Raw genomic sequence first — 14753 nt, 5'->3', positions numbered from 1 at the left:
GGCTGCAGGACTGGATTAATGCATTTAACTGCAGATGCTCGGGCCCTACAACCACCGGGTTTCCAACACCACGTGGAGGTGACTGCCTTTGCATGCCAAAGCTTATTTTACTGCCTTACAGAGCAATGAAGCCCAGAAAAACATTTTTAACTTGCACTTTGCTCCCACACATGTGATTTGCGTGTTAACGTAAACCTCCATAGGGTGGAAAGCATCTCATTAAACCCTCCTGGGAAAGATGAGCTCAGCCCTTGAAATCAGGGTGAATTTGGGGGATGAAGGAACACTACACATCAAGACGCAAGAAGAAAAAGAGTGATACGCAGCCAGCAGCAGTCATCTTTACTATGGACCACAGGAGATCAGAAAAATAACCTTGTTAACAAGAGACCTAGTGGCTAACAAAATATCATGCTATAGGACATACAAGAGAGGCCAAGCACAATCACCAGAACAAAACGGCAACCGAGGAGGAAAGGAAACCCCAGGGTGTGCACAGGGTGTTGCAGTAGATGCCCTATAGCAAACCTCTAGTAGTGGTATCAACACAGCTGTGTGCACGGCTGTGTGTGCGTGGGGCTGGCTGCGTGGGTTCCTTTTGCCTTTAAAACAAGTCAAAGGGTCTTCACCTCTTACACAACTCCAGTGTCTCTAGCACAATTATTATTAATTTTTTTTCACAAAAAAAATAATAATATCATTTTGTTCCAAGAACTATGTGCAAGAATTGTTTCTTCAGGTACAGTGAAAGGAGGGCAAATAGGAAAACACCCTTCTCAGTGCTGTCCTTGTGACTCGCGCCCTCTCCTCATTGACACCGCAATCCTCCCCAGGAATCCTCTGTGGCTTTGCCATCAGTGAATCCCAAACAAGGCTTTTCAGAAAGAGAAGAACGAAAAAAAAAGGTATTGCTGCTTCTTCTTGTAATATTTTTCCTCTCTCTCCCCCCCTTTCCCCTTAAAAATGTTTACTTTCAAAAATTCCATTCCTGCAGAGATTCCTCCCAAGCTCTGAGGTCTCTGCACTCCACCCTCCTCTTCTGCAGTCAGAAAAACTGAGTCTTGACGTCTCTTTGGTTAAAAAAAAAAACCAAAACAAAACACAAACAAATAACACACAGCCCAGTTTGATCCCATTCCACCCCGCGGACGCCTGATGAGAGGGTGTCTGTGGAAGAAGGAAGCATCAGAGACGAGCTGTCTGCTCTCTGGAAGCTGAGGTCCCCACGCCGCCCGGCCAGCTCTCCTCCTCTCATACGGTGGTCGCTGGCCCATACTGGAGCACCAGAGGGGACGTCTCCTTGATCCGGACATAGAACCGCCCCTCGGGCCGGGTAGTTTGGAGGGACAGAGGCAAGAAGTCATCGGGAAGCCACCGCTCGCTCTCGTCGGAGGCGAACACCAGTCCGAAGTGCTCCAGCTGCTCCTCGCTGTAGCAGAAGGCGGCCGAGCCGCCCAGCATGCCACGGGAGACGTCGTTCATCTCGAGCACCACCAGCTTCACCACCTCCCCGGCAGACGTCTGGCTGGTGATGTGCAGCTGCGGAAAGAGAAAGGTGGGAGAGATGGATGGTAAGGGGGAGGAACGAGGAGGAACCGGGAGCCAGAGGCAGCACACGGTGTCCTACAGTGGTAATCATTAGGGTGGAGGAACAGCCGCCCCAGTGGTGCCCAGTGAGCAAGCGGCAGCAGCCTGGTGCGGAGCCGTGGGCATGCTGTGCCCAGGGATGCCCAGCGTGCCGGGGCCCCAATTCATGCACTGCTTTCTGGCCTCCACTGCACACTCTGATTCCTTACAGCTCACATCTTGCACATGTCACCTATGGCTCACCCATTCCGCTCAGGCTGCCCTACTGTCCCATTACTTGCAGCTGGAAAGGGATAGTCCCAGCCCTGCTCCTAGCACCATGGAGGGATCTGCGTAAAGTCCCTCTCGTGAGCAGGATCCAGACCGTCAGACCAGCTGAACCACAACGGCTCTGCCAAACTAGCTGAAGCCTCTTTGGGAAGCGGTGCTAGATTTCGTCCCGTTCACAAGCTCGGAGTTCTCCCACCAACAGCTACCCTCACTCTCCCTCTCCGCTTTCTTGGGGACTGCCCTCTGAATCCTGAATATGGCTGAGAAAATGAGCTCATCTGGGCTCTGGCTGCTCATGATGGTCGGGAGCCCACTACTTGACTTCAAAGGCCCTAAAGCGGGACATCCATCCTTGCCCGGGCAAGGCGACGGTTTCCTTTGGCACATCCGTAAGGGCTTGCGGAGTGCCGCGAGCAGTGCCCCGGCAGGGTGGTCTGAGCCCTCGGCCCACATGAACCCTGCCAGCTCCGAACAATCATCACAGGGCTCAGCTGATTTACGCCAGCCGAGGAGTCTTTCCTTTGAACTCTGCTTTCTTCGAGAAGAACGTCGTAAAACGCTTTCAAGCAGGCGTGTCCAGAGCTTTGCAACTTCAAAAGCCACGTGGGCAGCCCGCCAGGAACCCGAGGGCTGCGCTTCAGTTGCATAGAAATCTATGGTAATTTCTCAAATGGAAAATAAATATTGCAAGTCAGATTCCCCTCTGCTTCTAACATCCCCACTGGGTGCGGAGAAACTGGCTATCAAAACTCCCCAGCAATAAAACCCATCAACCCATCGGCTCTGTCCTTCCTCTGCCATTTTACGGACAGGCTGCACTCAGGCTGCTCCGTCAGCCTCCACTCTGGGCACTGGAAATGTCGGAAGGGAAATTTCAATAAGGGAAGGAGCTTCATGGCTGGGAGCAAAGGAGGTGGCAGAGCTGGAGGGGGACCTGCCCGAGACGCATGCCCTGGGGGACCTCCTCCATGGGGGATCCCACCCAGAGCAGGTGAGGGTGATCAGAGCTGAGGCGTCAGCTCTCAGCAGCAAAACCCTCGCAGAGAGGAACCAGGTCGCACAGCAGCTTCAGCAGACCCCAACGCCTGCAGCAAGGAGGCAGCTTTGCCTGCTCCCCTTCACGGGCGGGAGACAAGTGGCTCCTGCTCTCCCTTCCCCAAAGGCACACAGGGCTGGAGTGGGGGGGAGCACAGACCCTGGGGAGGCTGTGGGAGGACCGGGGACAGGGCAGGAGGGTGACAGCTGGATTTTGGCTGGGGGGCTGATGTGTTTTAACACCAGGACATGGCGAGGGAAACCCATCAGTGGGACCTTTGCTCACTGCCTGCCTGTGCTGGATGGCACTAACCTACTCTCAGCTGCTGAACCACGGACTGAGAGCTGAACCATGGCTCCACTGCCTTGTTCCCCCCAAAATACCCTACCCGTGGCCTTAGGTCACCCCTTCAGCAGCAGCGGCTATCGGTCCTGCAGAACCACGCGCCCCATCCTGCGCTGCCAGGAGCCTCATCACTATTGCAGGGACAAAGGGACACAGGGCAGGAGTGCTGTGGGTCTCCAGGGGACCTCAGCCCTAGGACGGTGGAGGATGGAGAGGGCAGTGCCAGGTGAGGGACACGCGAGCCCCCGCTGCCTGCCTTCCCCATCCTGCCAGCCCTTTCCATCTGGGCACGGCAGAGCCACACTGCTGTCCTTTGCAGGCTCCGGTACCTTGACACTGGTCTCTTTGGAGAGTCCAGTTTCGTACTGAGGACAGACCCGCAAGGTGACAGAACCCGGCTTCTTCCCTCGGTCGGCCAAGCACCCGGGCTGCTCCTGGAAGTTCTGAGTCCACTCAGCTGAGCGCGTCCGGAAGACGGGCTCAGAGCCCTGCCCGCCCCGGCCGTGCTCGGGGCTGGGCGTTGAGCCAGTCCCCAGCCTGAGCTGGCTGCAGTGGCCCGCAGTCCTGCTCTCTGTCGGGGAGCTGTCAACGGAGCCAGGGCAGGACTTTCTGGCTGCCTGGCAGAGTGGTTTGGGGAAGTCCAGGCTGCTGGTTCGAACGCAGTACGCCTGTCTCTTCTCTGTGATACGCAGCAGCTCGATCTGTCGGCTGGGCAGGACGAAGTCACTGTCGTAGAGCTCAGGGGGCGGCCGGGGCTCCTCCAGCGGTGGTGGTGGCAGTGGTGGGGTCTTTTGCTCGTGGGTCTGCAGGACGTCTGGGGCACTGTCCCGGAGGGTGCGGGTGACTCTCCTGCCGCAGCACTCGGGCCCCGAGGAGGAGTACACCAGGTCGAGCTCCTTCGGGCTCTGCGCCCTGCTGGAGTCATAGTCGCTGTCGGTGGCCAGGAACACCTCCGAGGAGCCCTCCTCGTCCGACAGCCCGTGCAAGTCTGCGAGGGGTGTAAGAGAAGCAAAGAGGGGCTCAGCCTTCCTGTCGGCAACCCTGGCTGAGGGTTCGCACCAGATGGAGTCCAAGGAAGCCCCTGAGCTTTTACCCCCTTGCCATACACCCATGCTGTTCTCACCAAGGCACAGGCAGAGCAAGTCCTGCCCCAACCAAGACCGACTACCCTGCTCATACTCCCAGTGCCAGCCCTGCCTGCACCCCCACAGTACAGCCAGCCAGAACAGCCCTCCCTGTCCCGGTGAGCACAGACAGTCCCCCGAGTCCATCTGGCAGGAGCTTTGCAAAGCTGAGTCCTTACCAGAGTTGAGCTTACGGCTGGTCTCTGGCGAGGGTGCTGGGGAGGGAAGGTAGTCAAGGTGGGACGAGGTGGATTGGGTTTTCTCCTTCATTGCACCGCCAGCCTCGCTGAGGAAGCCACTGAGAGACACCCCACAGGAGGGCTGCTTGTACCGGGCGTGTTGCAGGGCATCCATAATCCAGCGCATTTCGCGCCAGATCTCCTCCATTTGCTGCCAAAATAGAAAACAAAGGATCCCTTTCAAAAAGCAAAAAACAGCAACAAAAAAGCCCCACAGCAAAACACAGGCTCTCTCCACACACCTTTCCCAAGAGGCGAAAGCTCTGGGGGAATCCCCGAGTCAGGAAATCCCAAGAAAGTGCTCTCAGGTGGGAAGATGCTGCTTTGACTGCCAGCAGCTGCTGGTTCAGCAGGACCTGCCTGCTGCAGGCAGGGGTGCTGGGAAAGGGGGTAGCGTGGGGTGTTCTTTTGCACGTCCATCCCAAAATGCACTTCCAGACCCTCTTCTAGCAAGGTGGGGACCTGCAGAGCAGGAGCCGCCATCTCTCTAATCAGGATTTTTAATGTGATCATTGCAGTAAGAAGTTGCTAGACAAAGCCCTGCCTGCTGCTGCCCATCTGTCACGTCAGAGACACCCCACAGGGTCACAGCCACCAAGACCAATGAATGCTCCTGCAGCTCATCCAGGGCATGACTGTCCTGGCCATGTCCCGTGGGCACCGTCAAGCCTGGCTCCCTCCCAGTGCCCTCCTGCTTCGTGTACCTGGATGTAGTCCTGAACCTGCTGGTGTCTCTGCTTTGCAGTGGAGAGCTCGGTGTCGGAGAAAGCCTCCCTGAGGCTCTGCTGAGAGAGGAGCGACTCCAGCTCCAAGAGGGCGGACACCTGGCAGTACTGGGTGATGAACTCCCGGTCATATGTGAAGAAGTGGACTGGGGAAAGGAAAAGAGAGGGGGGAATGAAAAATACCAGGTCCCTTTTTGTCGATGCCCTACAGGCTCCTCCCCGCTCACCCAACACAGGGAGGAGGCAATGCTGTCTGCCCTCTAGCCTACCTGGACAGCCCTCAGCATCCCCCTCCATCCTTCCTCTCCTAGGGAAGGTGAGGGAGCTCCAGCCCACCCCACTGCCTGTCCCAGCTCTTGGGAGGTCTCAGAGGACAAGGAGACCAGCAACATTGGGTTCTGGCGTTCCCTCTCCTCACCTAGCTCGAAGATCTGCAGCGGCAGCGTGAGGAAGCCTGAGCGAGGGGTGTAGGGGTTGTTCTGGCCTGGAGCAGTGCAGACGTCATCTGACGGAGGCAGCAGCAGCAGGAAGGAGACCTGGCCCCCAAAGTCCAGCACCTCTTGGCTGTACAGACGGAAATCTTTGGCCTGCAAGAAGACACTGCAGGTAACAGCTGCAAACATCACCTGGTGGGTCCTCCACCAAGTCCTCAACCCCAGAGGAGTCCTCAGGGACCACCTGCAGCCATGGGACACTGCTGTTTCAGCACACAACCAGAGGCTCCTTGCTTCTGGCATAATCTGCACACCTCCCTTTCTTTCTTATTTCTCCTAAAAGTCTCTAAACTACTGGTCAAAGTCACTACGACAGGGTCTCAGAGATGAAGTGCCACCAGCGATGGTCTCAGCCCTGCCCAGAGAGGTGCCCTCACAGCTGCCTGGCCAGAAGAACGTGCCTGGCACTGGGGCTGGTGGGCACCTTTCCAGCGAATACTCAGCATGGTGGAGGAGGGATTTCTCCCCGTGCAGTCTGACCCAGGGAGCTGCAGTTCCGTCCCACCACTGGCCAGGGACCATTCTGCTTTGGAGGGGCAGAGCTGGGCTGGTCTCATGCTGCAAGGGTTGAGCCCAGGACCAAACCACACAGCAGGCAATAATGCAAACTTCAGAGGTACAGGTGAGGGTAAGACAAACAGCTCCTGCGGACACTGCCTCTGGGCAGGCAGATGCTTCAGATGCTGGTTGTCCACCACTTGCCTTCTATTTGCACAGGACTAAAATCTCATTGATGCTTCAGGCCCCCGAAGAGGGACCAGGGGCTATGGTACCCTGCCTGCCATAGTGACCTGCATGGTGCTGCACGGCCCCTTCCCCCCTCTCCTCCCCAGACCTCAGCACCTACCCGTACCTCTTGCAATGGGATGTTGACCAGGGTCATCAGCTCCTTGATGGCCACTTGGAGCTCCTGAAACAAGTGGTTCTGGGAGGTCTCAGCCTCTGGCTCCGCAGGAACAGGCTCCTCCACGCTGGCCATCTTCTGCAGCCATTCCCACTCCTCCCTGGAGAAGGGAGAGACAGAGACATGAAAGAAGGAGCAGCTCGGAGTGGACCTGAACGCGCAATCACTATGAGAGCTATGTTTGCTTGGCTGTTCCTCCCCCAGACAGTGCAGCACCTGAAGGGCTGTGGGAGCTGTGGAGGTAGAGGGGGACCTTGGTTTGCTCCAGCTCCAGGCTGCCCTGCATGGCAGGCAGTGGGGCTGAGGGGGAATATTACGCTGCTGCCAGGAGCCCAAGAGCAGAAGCAGGAGGTGATGGGTGCTCTTAGGCTGGATGGGACAGAGGAGCCTGGCTGCTCTGGGTGAGCTGCCCTGCAAGCCCCACCTGGAGATATTGGGGTTGGAGCGAATCTTGACGTGGCACAGGATGTTGGGGAGCCGCTCCGGCACCAGCACTCGGATCTGATCCACGGCACTGCAGAGCTTCAAGTAGCCCAGGTAGAGGCCCGGAGAGAGGGCATGGCTGCTCCGCTGGTGGTAAGCCAGCTTGTCCTGAGAAGAAAGGCACTGCTGGATTGAGCAAGCCCTCACAGTGGGGCTCTCTCCTGCCCTCCTGCCAGGTGCTGCAGCACAGCCAGCCCAGCCAGCAGAAAAGAAGTGGCAGAGCAGGCACAATCCGGTGCTGCCGGGAAGAATCCGGCACCAGACTGATGCCTTCCCTCGAAGCAACAGGATTTTTGCAGGCTGGTTGGGCTCTGCTCCCCCTCTGCCTGCAGCCACGACCAAACCCTCGGTGGCCTGGGCTCTGCCGCGACCTTTCCAGCCCAAGGGGGAGCAAAGAGAGCTGGTGGTCCTGCAATGGAGCCCACTCCAATCCCCTCCTGCAATGGCACTGGCGCAGCACCTGGACGGAGATCAGCAGCGTGTCCAGAGCGGTGGGCTCCTCCGGGGAGGACACGGACTTGCGGCTGGTCTGCAGCTTGCAGATGGGAACCCAGCGGACGCTCTCGAAGGTCTGGTTGGTCTTCACCTCCTTCAGGGTGACGATGAGGATGTTGCCCTGTTTGTCTTTGATGGGTTCAAAGAAGACCTGCCCAAGGTCCTGGATCCCCAGCAGCCCCTGCACGATGGGATGAGAAGGGCAGGAGAAAGCAGAGTGTCAGGGGACATCCTTGAGGCACAGTGCTCTGTGGGTCTGGGCAGCTGGGACGTGACTGCCAGCTGCCTGCTGGAAACCAGCCTGCCCGGCAAAGCACCCACTGAGAGCCCCCAGCCCATCTGCATGAGTCTACCACGAAGCCTGACACCTCATCGCCCCACAACCAGGGTCCTGCCAGAGAGGACAAGGCAGGGGCACCCAGTCCTGTCGCTGACTGAGCCACGGGCAGGACAGGCAGAGCCTGGGGTTTTCCTCGGTGCAGCACATCCACTTGCTGCTCCCAAGGCAGCCTGGCCCACAGTGCACCCCCCGCAAGTGCTCGCTCCTCCCCCTGGCCCACCCTCACCTGCATTTGCGAGATGGCCAGCAGCATCTTGAAGCGTGTCTGCAGGATGCAGGAGCAGGACGACTGGGAGACGGTGACACACTGCCGCAGCCACAGGATCTCATCCCACATGCACGACACCTGCAGCACACCGAAGGGCCATCACCACCAACTGCCGCTGCCTGCAGCTGGTTCACACAAAGGTGTTTTGGGGAAATCCATTTGCCATTCTGTTTGAGCTGGGTTAGGAAAGGGCAGGGGCACGTATCACCTCTCAGCAGGGGTGCGATTTCCTATGCCACAGGCACCTTGAGATGCCTCCAGAGCCTGTACCCGAGGGAGGCACCATGCCGTGCCCACCCAGATACCTGTCTTCATCTAGGACTGAGACCTTAAGTTTGAGTAGAAGATAGGCAAGAGGAGGAGGGAGAATGTAGCCTTCTCCCTCAGTAGATAAGGACTATCCAGCAAGATTTTGGCCCTGAGCTGCCCACCTGCCCTTTCACTAAGCCTACTGAGAGCAGAGAACCAGGCAGCAGCACCCTGCACGTCCTGCTCTGTACAACAGAGGCAGAGCTGCTGCAGCAGGATGCTGCGGTGAAGCAGTTAAACAGCTGAGAAGCCGCTGGCATCCTTGTGGAGAGGCAGCGCCCACCCATCATGGCACGCAGCCTGCCCAGCATGGCAACGGTCCATCGCCCACCCGTCGCGGCACGCAGCCTGCCCTGCGCGGCGCCAGTCCATCGCCCACCTTTGGGCTTCCAGTGGCTGGGTGGAAATGCCGTTCCCTGGTGGTTTCTCGGTCCATGCTGAACCCCGGCAAGCAGCAAGCCTGTGGGCTGCCTGTGCTGCCAAGCCCCAGCACCTGGGGTGGAGGGGAAGCTGCTGCCAGCCGAAGGCAGCGGTGGTGCATGATGCCCGCTTGGCTCAACCCAGAACTCCCAGGCTGCTACTGGCTCTCGGCACTGCTCTGCCCTGCGGAGCGCATGAGGGCAGTGGCACAGCAGAGATCCCGGAGGCAATGCTGGGAAGCCCAGGAGCCGCCAGATGTTGTGCTGTCTGGTGCAAGTAGCTTGTGCTCCCTTTGTGCACGTGGGGTGTCCCCTGACTCTGCTCCCAACCCAAATCAGACCCAACCAGCCCCGGTAAGAGTCCCACAGTGCCACACGCATGATGGGCACTGCTGCCTGCACAGGGAAGGTGCTGCAATGAAGGTGCTTTGCAGAACGTGATGCTCCTGGAGGACACAGTGTCCAGGGTGGTGGCCATCATCTCAGCAGCATCCAGGGTGGTGGCCAGGCAGACAGAGATGTGTCAGGAGACATGCTGCTGCCATGCCCCAGCGCACAGCACAGGGTCCCTGGGCCACCCACCTTGGTGAACCAGAGAAAATCCTGCATGAGCAGGCAGGAGTAGGTGTCATCAATCTCCACCACAGGGATCTGGTCTTCATGGGTCACCAGGATGTTGTCGTCCTTGTAGAAGATGGCTGTCAGGTAGAGGCCCCTGCATGGGAGGGAAGACAGACTTTAGGGTCACCCCCAGCTCCCAGCTTCATTTCCCAAAGGGTCTCTCTCCTGAGGGCAGAGGAGATGCCCTGCCCCAGGTCTCAGCTCCTCTCCAACAGCCTGTGGCAGAAGAGGCATACAGCCAGTACAGTAGCAGGAACAGGAACCCAACACTACCAGCAAGGCAAGCCTGGCTGATGCCACAGCTGATGCCACGGCCAATGCCCCAGCCAGTGCAAGGGAGGGCGATGGGGCCCAGCCTGTGCAGGAGATGCTGGGGTGCCTGGAGGCCAAGCGTGAAGGTGGGTGGTGGGAGGGTGGTGGGGTCTAGAGGAGGGTGGGGTGTTGGGTGATGCTTGGAGGTGGTGCAGGGATCTGGTTACGGGTGCAGCTTGGCCAGTCCAAATGGAAACACCAAGGAGAAACATTTGATTTCTGGGCAATGGGACTCATCTGCACTGACACTGTCAGCTTCCTCCAGGCAAGGACGCACCCTTGAGCACCCTCAGCCCCCGGCTTGCACACACAGCTCACAGCTGCACCCAGGATGGGCAGCCCTATGTCCCCGCTGGGAAAGGGGCTCTTCACCACCCCTGTGCACCCGCCTCTCACCGCTTCAGCGTCTTGAGAAACTTGCTGCCGGGGTGGAAGAGGTGCTTGAGGCTCTTGGAGACCGAGTGCTTCCTGCTCTGGGGCTGGTTCTTGCAGGGCTCTGGGGAGCAGAGAGCAGAGGATGCTGCAGCAGGAGATGAAGAGCTGCACCAGCAGGCCACAGCACGGCATGCCAACCCAGTGGGAAGGCTCTGCCAAGGTCCCACTGCCTGAGCTGTCTCCCTGCTATGCTCATCCACGGGCTAGACCTATTCCTGGTACCACCCCAGCCCCCTGGACCACACCACAACCTTGGGGGGCCCGGCTGGAACCCCCACCCCAGCCTCCTCACAGCGCTGCGCCATGCACTCACCGTGGCAAACGCAGTGCTGGTGGACAGTCTTCACCTGGCCCAGCAGATGGTCCAGAGCTTCAGCTTGTCCCCTTCGCCGGGGGGCCCGGCCGTCGTACTCCCGCCAGTCTGTGGGGGACAGACCAGCATCACCCCTTGGCCTGGGGGAAAAAGGGGTTCCTGTCCCCTCCTCCCCATGGCACATCGCCTCCTGGCACCCCACCCGGGTGTCCCACAGGCACGGCACAGCACAGCACAGCATGGCATGGCAGCAGTCGCGGGTGCTGGGCACCTCTGGGCGGGCTGGGCTTTAGGAGATCCCCAGTTTTGTGCCACTCTTCCCAGAAGCACCCGAGCTCTGCACAGCAGCCCATGGCCACTGGCCATGCTGCAGCACGGCAGTGACATGGCAGAAGGAAAGAACAAGGTCCCGTCTGTTGCTGCTGCACTTCACTGGCCTTAAAAAATAAAATTCTTTCCAGTGTCTTCCTCCAGGTCTTCCCCAGAGCTGCAGCTTTCTCCAGGCGAGTGCCGAGAGCTGGGCTCACCTCGGCAAACACATAAATAAGCTCTCCTGCCAGCTCCACCCGTTGCGAGATGGCAGCAGGACCAGGAGCAGGGCCAGGGACCCGACGGCGCTTCTACATTAGCTTTACATTAATTGCTTTAAACACCCCCTGTGTCCTGCCTGCTGCTGTTTTCCATGGAAAGTTCAGCTCTGTTAACTTTGGCTGGGGCTCACCACTATTTTTAGGAGCTTTAAAAACACCCAGGGAGGTGCCTGACTATATTCTGCTGGGCCAGGGAGGGATCTTTACTGAAGGGAGAAATATTAATGGAGATAAAAATAAATAAAACCCACTCATGTCTGATTCACTTCAGCCACACTCTGTATCAATGCTGCATGGATCTTGGTCACAGGGAATGTGACCTGTGCAGGATAGCAAAGGGGATTTAAAGTGGGTGCAAACATGATCAACACCCGCTGCCAGGACAGAGTAAAGCCAGGGCAATGCAATGCATGCGTAGGCTCGCTATATGCATTTGTATACATGCAAATGTATTTTTGCATCTTTCCATACCAGTGCCATAGTGCTTGTGTATCTGCAGCTAGAGCTACGCACGGTGCCTGCACACCTCCGGCCCCATTGCTGTTCACGTGCTGTCAGACCTGCATCTTGACCTGCACGTGGTGCATTCACGGCTCACGTGCAGCAGCATGGCTGGTCCCTCGCTGCCTGCAAGTGTGGTGGCAGGGGCCGTGTGCCCACCGCCCTGCTGCCTGCTCATCGGGATGGGCTCAGCCTCCCCAGATGTGCATGGGGCTGCTCCTTACACACCCGATGGCGCTGATTCCGCAGGACCGCCATGCAGCGGAGACCCGTCTCGGTGGTGAGGGGCAGAGGCAACCTCGGAGCCCGCTCAGCCCGAACTTCACCCTTCGGGGCTGCTCCGTCCAGTTCAGCCCTTCTGGCCTGTCTCCCCCAGCACCCTGGGGTGCCTTGTGTGACATCATTGGGTGGCTTTCACCTCCTCCGCTTGCCATGGTGCCAGCATGGGGAGGTGACTGCTGACAGCCCAGAGCTGGCCTCTGGTGGAGCTCATGACCCCCATCCCAGCTCAATGCCAGCAAATGCAGGTCCCTGGGGCTGGGCTGGATGGGCGAGAGCATGCAGTGGCACAGGGAGGACTCCAGGCCCACTGCCACCTAGGACTGGGATGGCTCTGAGCCCTGGGGTGGCACTTCAGGGGCTGAGCTGGGGCATCCCACCATGTCACGCCTCAGCACGTGCCTACAGTGGTTTTGCACAAGCGGGGCCACTTTGGGGCAGATATCATTGAGGCAGTAGGGACCGACCCCTCCCAAAAGCCACCCTGCTCTAAGTTACAAACCTCTGCTAAAAAACACAGGGGTGTTTCTCCTTCCTACAGAGGAGATGGCTGCATTGCTTTCCTTTTAACTGAGAAAGCAAAATGTCCTCTCTCCTAGCTTCCTCCTTAGGATGAGCTGATCCAGGTTGCCTAAAATGGCTCAGCCTTTACCAGGCAGCCAGGAGAATTCCAGATTGAAAAATCAATATTTGGCAAAGCTCCTGTCAGCTGGAGGCAGACCCCCGGGCACAGCCTCCCTGCCTGGCTTGAGTCCCCAAATGCTGCCTCTGCTCCCCGGTCCACTATACCCCATGCCAGCAGCAAGAGGGACCCCCGGATGGCACAGGGAGCTGCTGCTTTCCCCCATCCATCCTGAAGCTGGTGCCAGCTCCTGTGGGCATTCCCAGTGGTACTTACTGGAAGGGATGGCGAAAGGGGGCACGGAGGCTTGCGGGGGACCCCAGCCCTTCATGTTGTAGGCAGACACCTGGACGTAGTAAGCCGTGCCCTGCGAGGAGGGAAGCCACACTCAGCTCACCGGCACCTCTCCCAGCTCAGCATGCGAAGGAAGGAGGATACCACCCAGCCCAGTACACCAGTACACCACAAGAAGTACTAAACTGGCAGCCTGCAGCCCAGGTCACCAGCTCTGACCTCCCCCAGCTGTACAAAGCTCTTGTTATCAGACACTAGAGAATCCCCACAGCCCGGGTGGGCAGTTTTGAGGGAGGCAGAGGAAGGATGGGACATTGCAAATGCCCCTTCCCAGGAGATGCTTCCAGCCCCAGAGACTTGGGGCTTCCGCAGCCTGGAGGGTTGGGGTGCTGCCTTCCCGCTGGGATGTCCAAGGATCTGGAGACAGGGAGCTGGCCCAACATTGTCGAGGGTTTGTGGCATGGCAACAGTGATTAAAGGCCTCTGATTAAAGCCCAGTCAAGCTGCCAGGTGTTGCAAGGCCTCCAGGCACTCATGAAGGCAGACAGGAGCCTGTGAAGCAGCTCTGAAAGCATGATTGATGGGCTTGGGCCAGCTCCTTGCAGCAGCGCTGCTCTAGGCTCCGCTCGAGCCCTGTCCTGCCGTGCACCAGGGCAGTTCTCCCACCCCAACAGCAGCTCCTGGGCTCCAGCAACGCTGCCTTGGCTAAGCCTCTCTAACCTCATCGAGGGTTTTCCCTGCTCCTCGAGCCGGTGGTCCCTGCCTGCCTGTATGCCCTGGAGCTTCAGCGCTGCACCTCCCTAGTAAGGGCAACCCCATCCATCCCAGCATCTCCCCACGTTCCCATCCCAAGCTCCATCTCACCGCAGTTCCCATCCCGCCCCATCTCCCCGCTGTTGGTCCAGGATGGCAGCCCCTGGGGAGCGGACAGCTGACAGGCAGCATGGCCCCTGCGGTTCTCAGGGAGATAAAACAGCGGGGAGCCCCAGTCCCAACCAGCCCATGACCTTGCCAAGCTCCTGGAGATGGAGACGGGGCTGGTCCCCCCTCTCCAATGAGCAACGGGGCTAGTGCGAGGGGTTGATCTCTGCAGGTGGCAGAGGAACGAGCTGCTGATTTATGGCCCAGGAGGACCACAGGTGGAGATGGGAGCGGGGTGGGGGACAGAGGATAAATCAGGCACTCGGTGAATGGACCCATTCTGCCTTTCACTTGAGAGTCCCCAGGCACCCTGTGCAGGGGGTTTCCCCATTGCCAGGGCGGCCATGGCTGTGCAGGGACAGACAGATGGCTCTCTTGGTCCCACACTCTTAGCTCTGCCCACAGGCTGTGCTGAACATGGCACGCACCGTGGCACAATCCTTTTCTTCCTGCTAGAAATGACACCCCATCCCCTCCCTGCATCGGCTGCTGGGAATGACCCACCGAGCTGCACTGTGGCCAGTGGCTTTTCCTGACTGTGTTCTCTCCCCCCCGCAGCCCAAACCCCCGTGGGGCACCCCAAGAGCTCACCGACACCAGCCCCCGGATGGTGAAGTGCAGGTTCTTCAGCTTGTCGATCACGGCCTCCCCCAGCGGTGGTGAGAAAGTGGGGGAGCAGCTCCACTCCACTGAAAGGAGAGAGACCCCAAGGTGCCGCATGGCCCTGGAGCAGGGACAGGCTACCAGGGCTGGCTGCAGTGCGTCGGGGCCAGCAGCTGCAGAGGGACCGCAGACAGCACTAGAGCTGGAGGCAGCTGAGCAAAGGC

At 58.7% G+C, this 14753-nt stretch overlaps 1 protein-coding gene across 8 annotated transcripts in view; it reads right to left on the bottom strand.

Moving 5' to 3' along the window:
* Positions 1-327: 327 nt before the first annotated feature.
* Positions 328-14753, bottom strand: part of LOC128134909 (ankyrin repeat and fibronectin type-III domain-containing protein 1-like) — a 257182-nt gene continuing 242756 nt past the window's right edge. For all 8 annotated transcript variants that reach the window (XM_052773181.1, XM_052773179.1, XM_052773180.1 and 5 more), the window contains 14 exons: positions 14518-14615; positions 12988-13078; positions 10720-10827; positions 10368-10467; positions 9621-9753; positions 8269-8388; positions 7668-7883; positions 7149-7315; positions 6674-6824; positions 5745-5913; positions 5306-5472; positions 4542-4752; positions 3568-4226; positions 328-1539 (listed from right to left, as the gene is read on the bottom strand). In XM_052773181.1, the coding sequence (XP_052629141.1) occupies positions 1252-1539; positions 3568-4226; positions 4542-4752; positions 5306-5472; positions 5745-5913; positions 6674-6824; positions 7149-7315; positions 7668-7883; positions 8269-8388; positions 9621-9753; positions 10368-10467; positions 10720-10827; positions 12988-13078; positions 14518-14615 (2678 nt within the window). In that variant the 3' untranslated portion in view covers positions 328-1251. The remainder of the gene's footprint in view (positions 1540-3567; positions 4227-4541; positions 4753-5305; positions 5473-5744; positions 5914-6673; positions 6825-7148; positions 7316-7667; positions 7884-8268; positions 8389-9620; positions 9754-10367; positions 10468-10719; positions 10828-12987; positions 13079-14517; positions 14616-14753) is intronic.

This window comes from Harpia harpyja, chromosome 21 (assembly GCF_026419915.1).
Source record: "Harpia harpyja isolate bHarHar1 chromosome 21, bHarHar1 primary haplotype, whole genome shotgun sequence".
Lineage (NCBI taxonomy): Eukaryota > Metazoa > Chordata > Aves > Accipitriformes > Accipitridae > Harpia > Harpia harpyja.
Note: the sequence above shows the minus strand (reverse complement) of the source record. Positions and strands in the feature narration are given on the sequence as shown.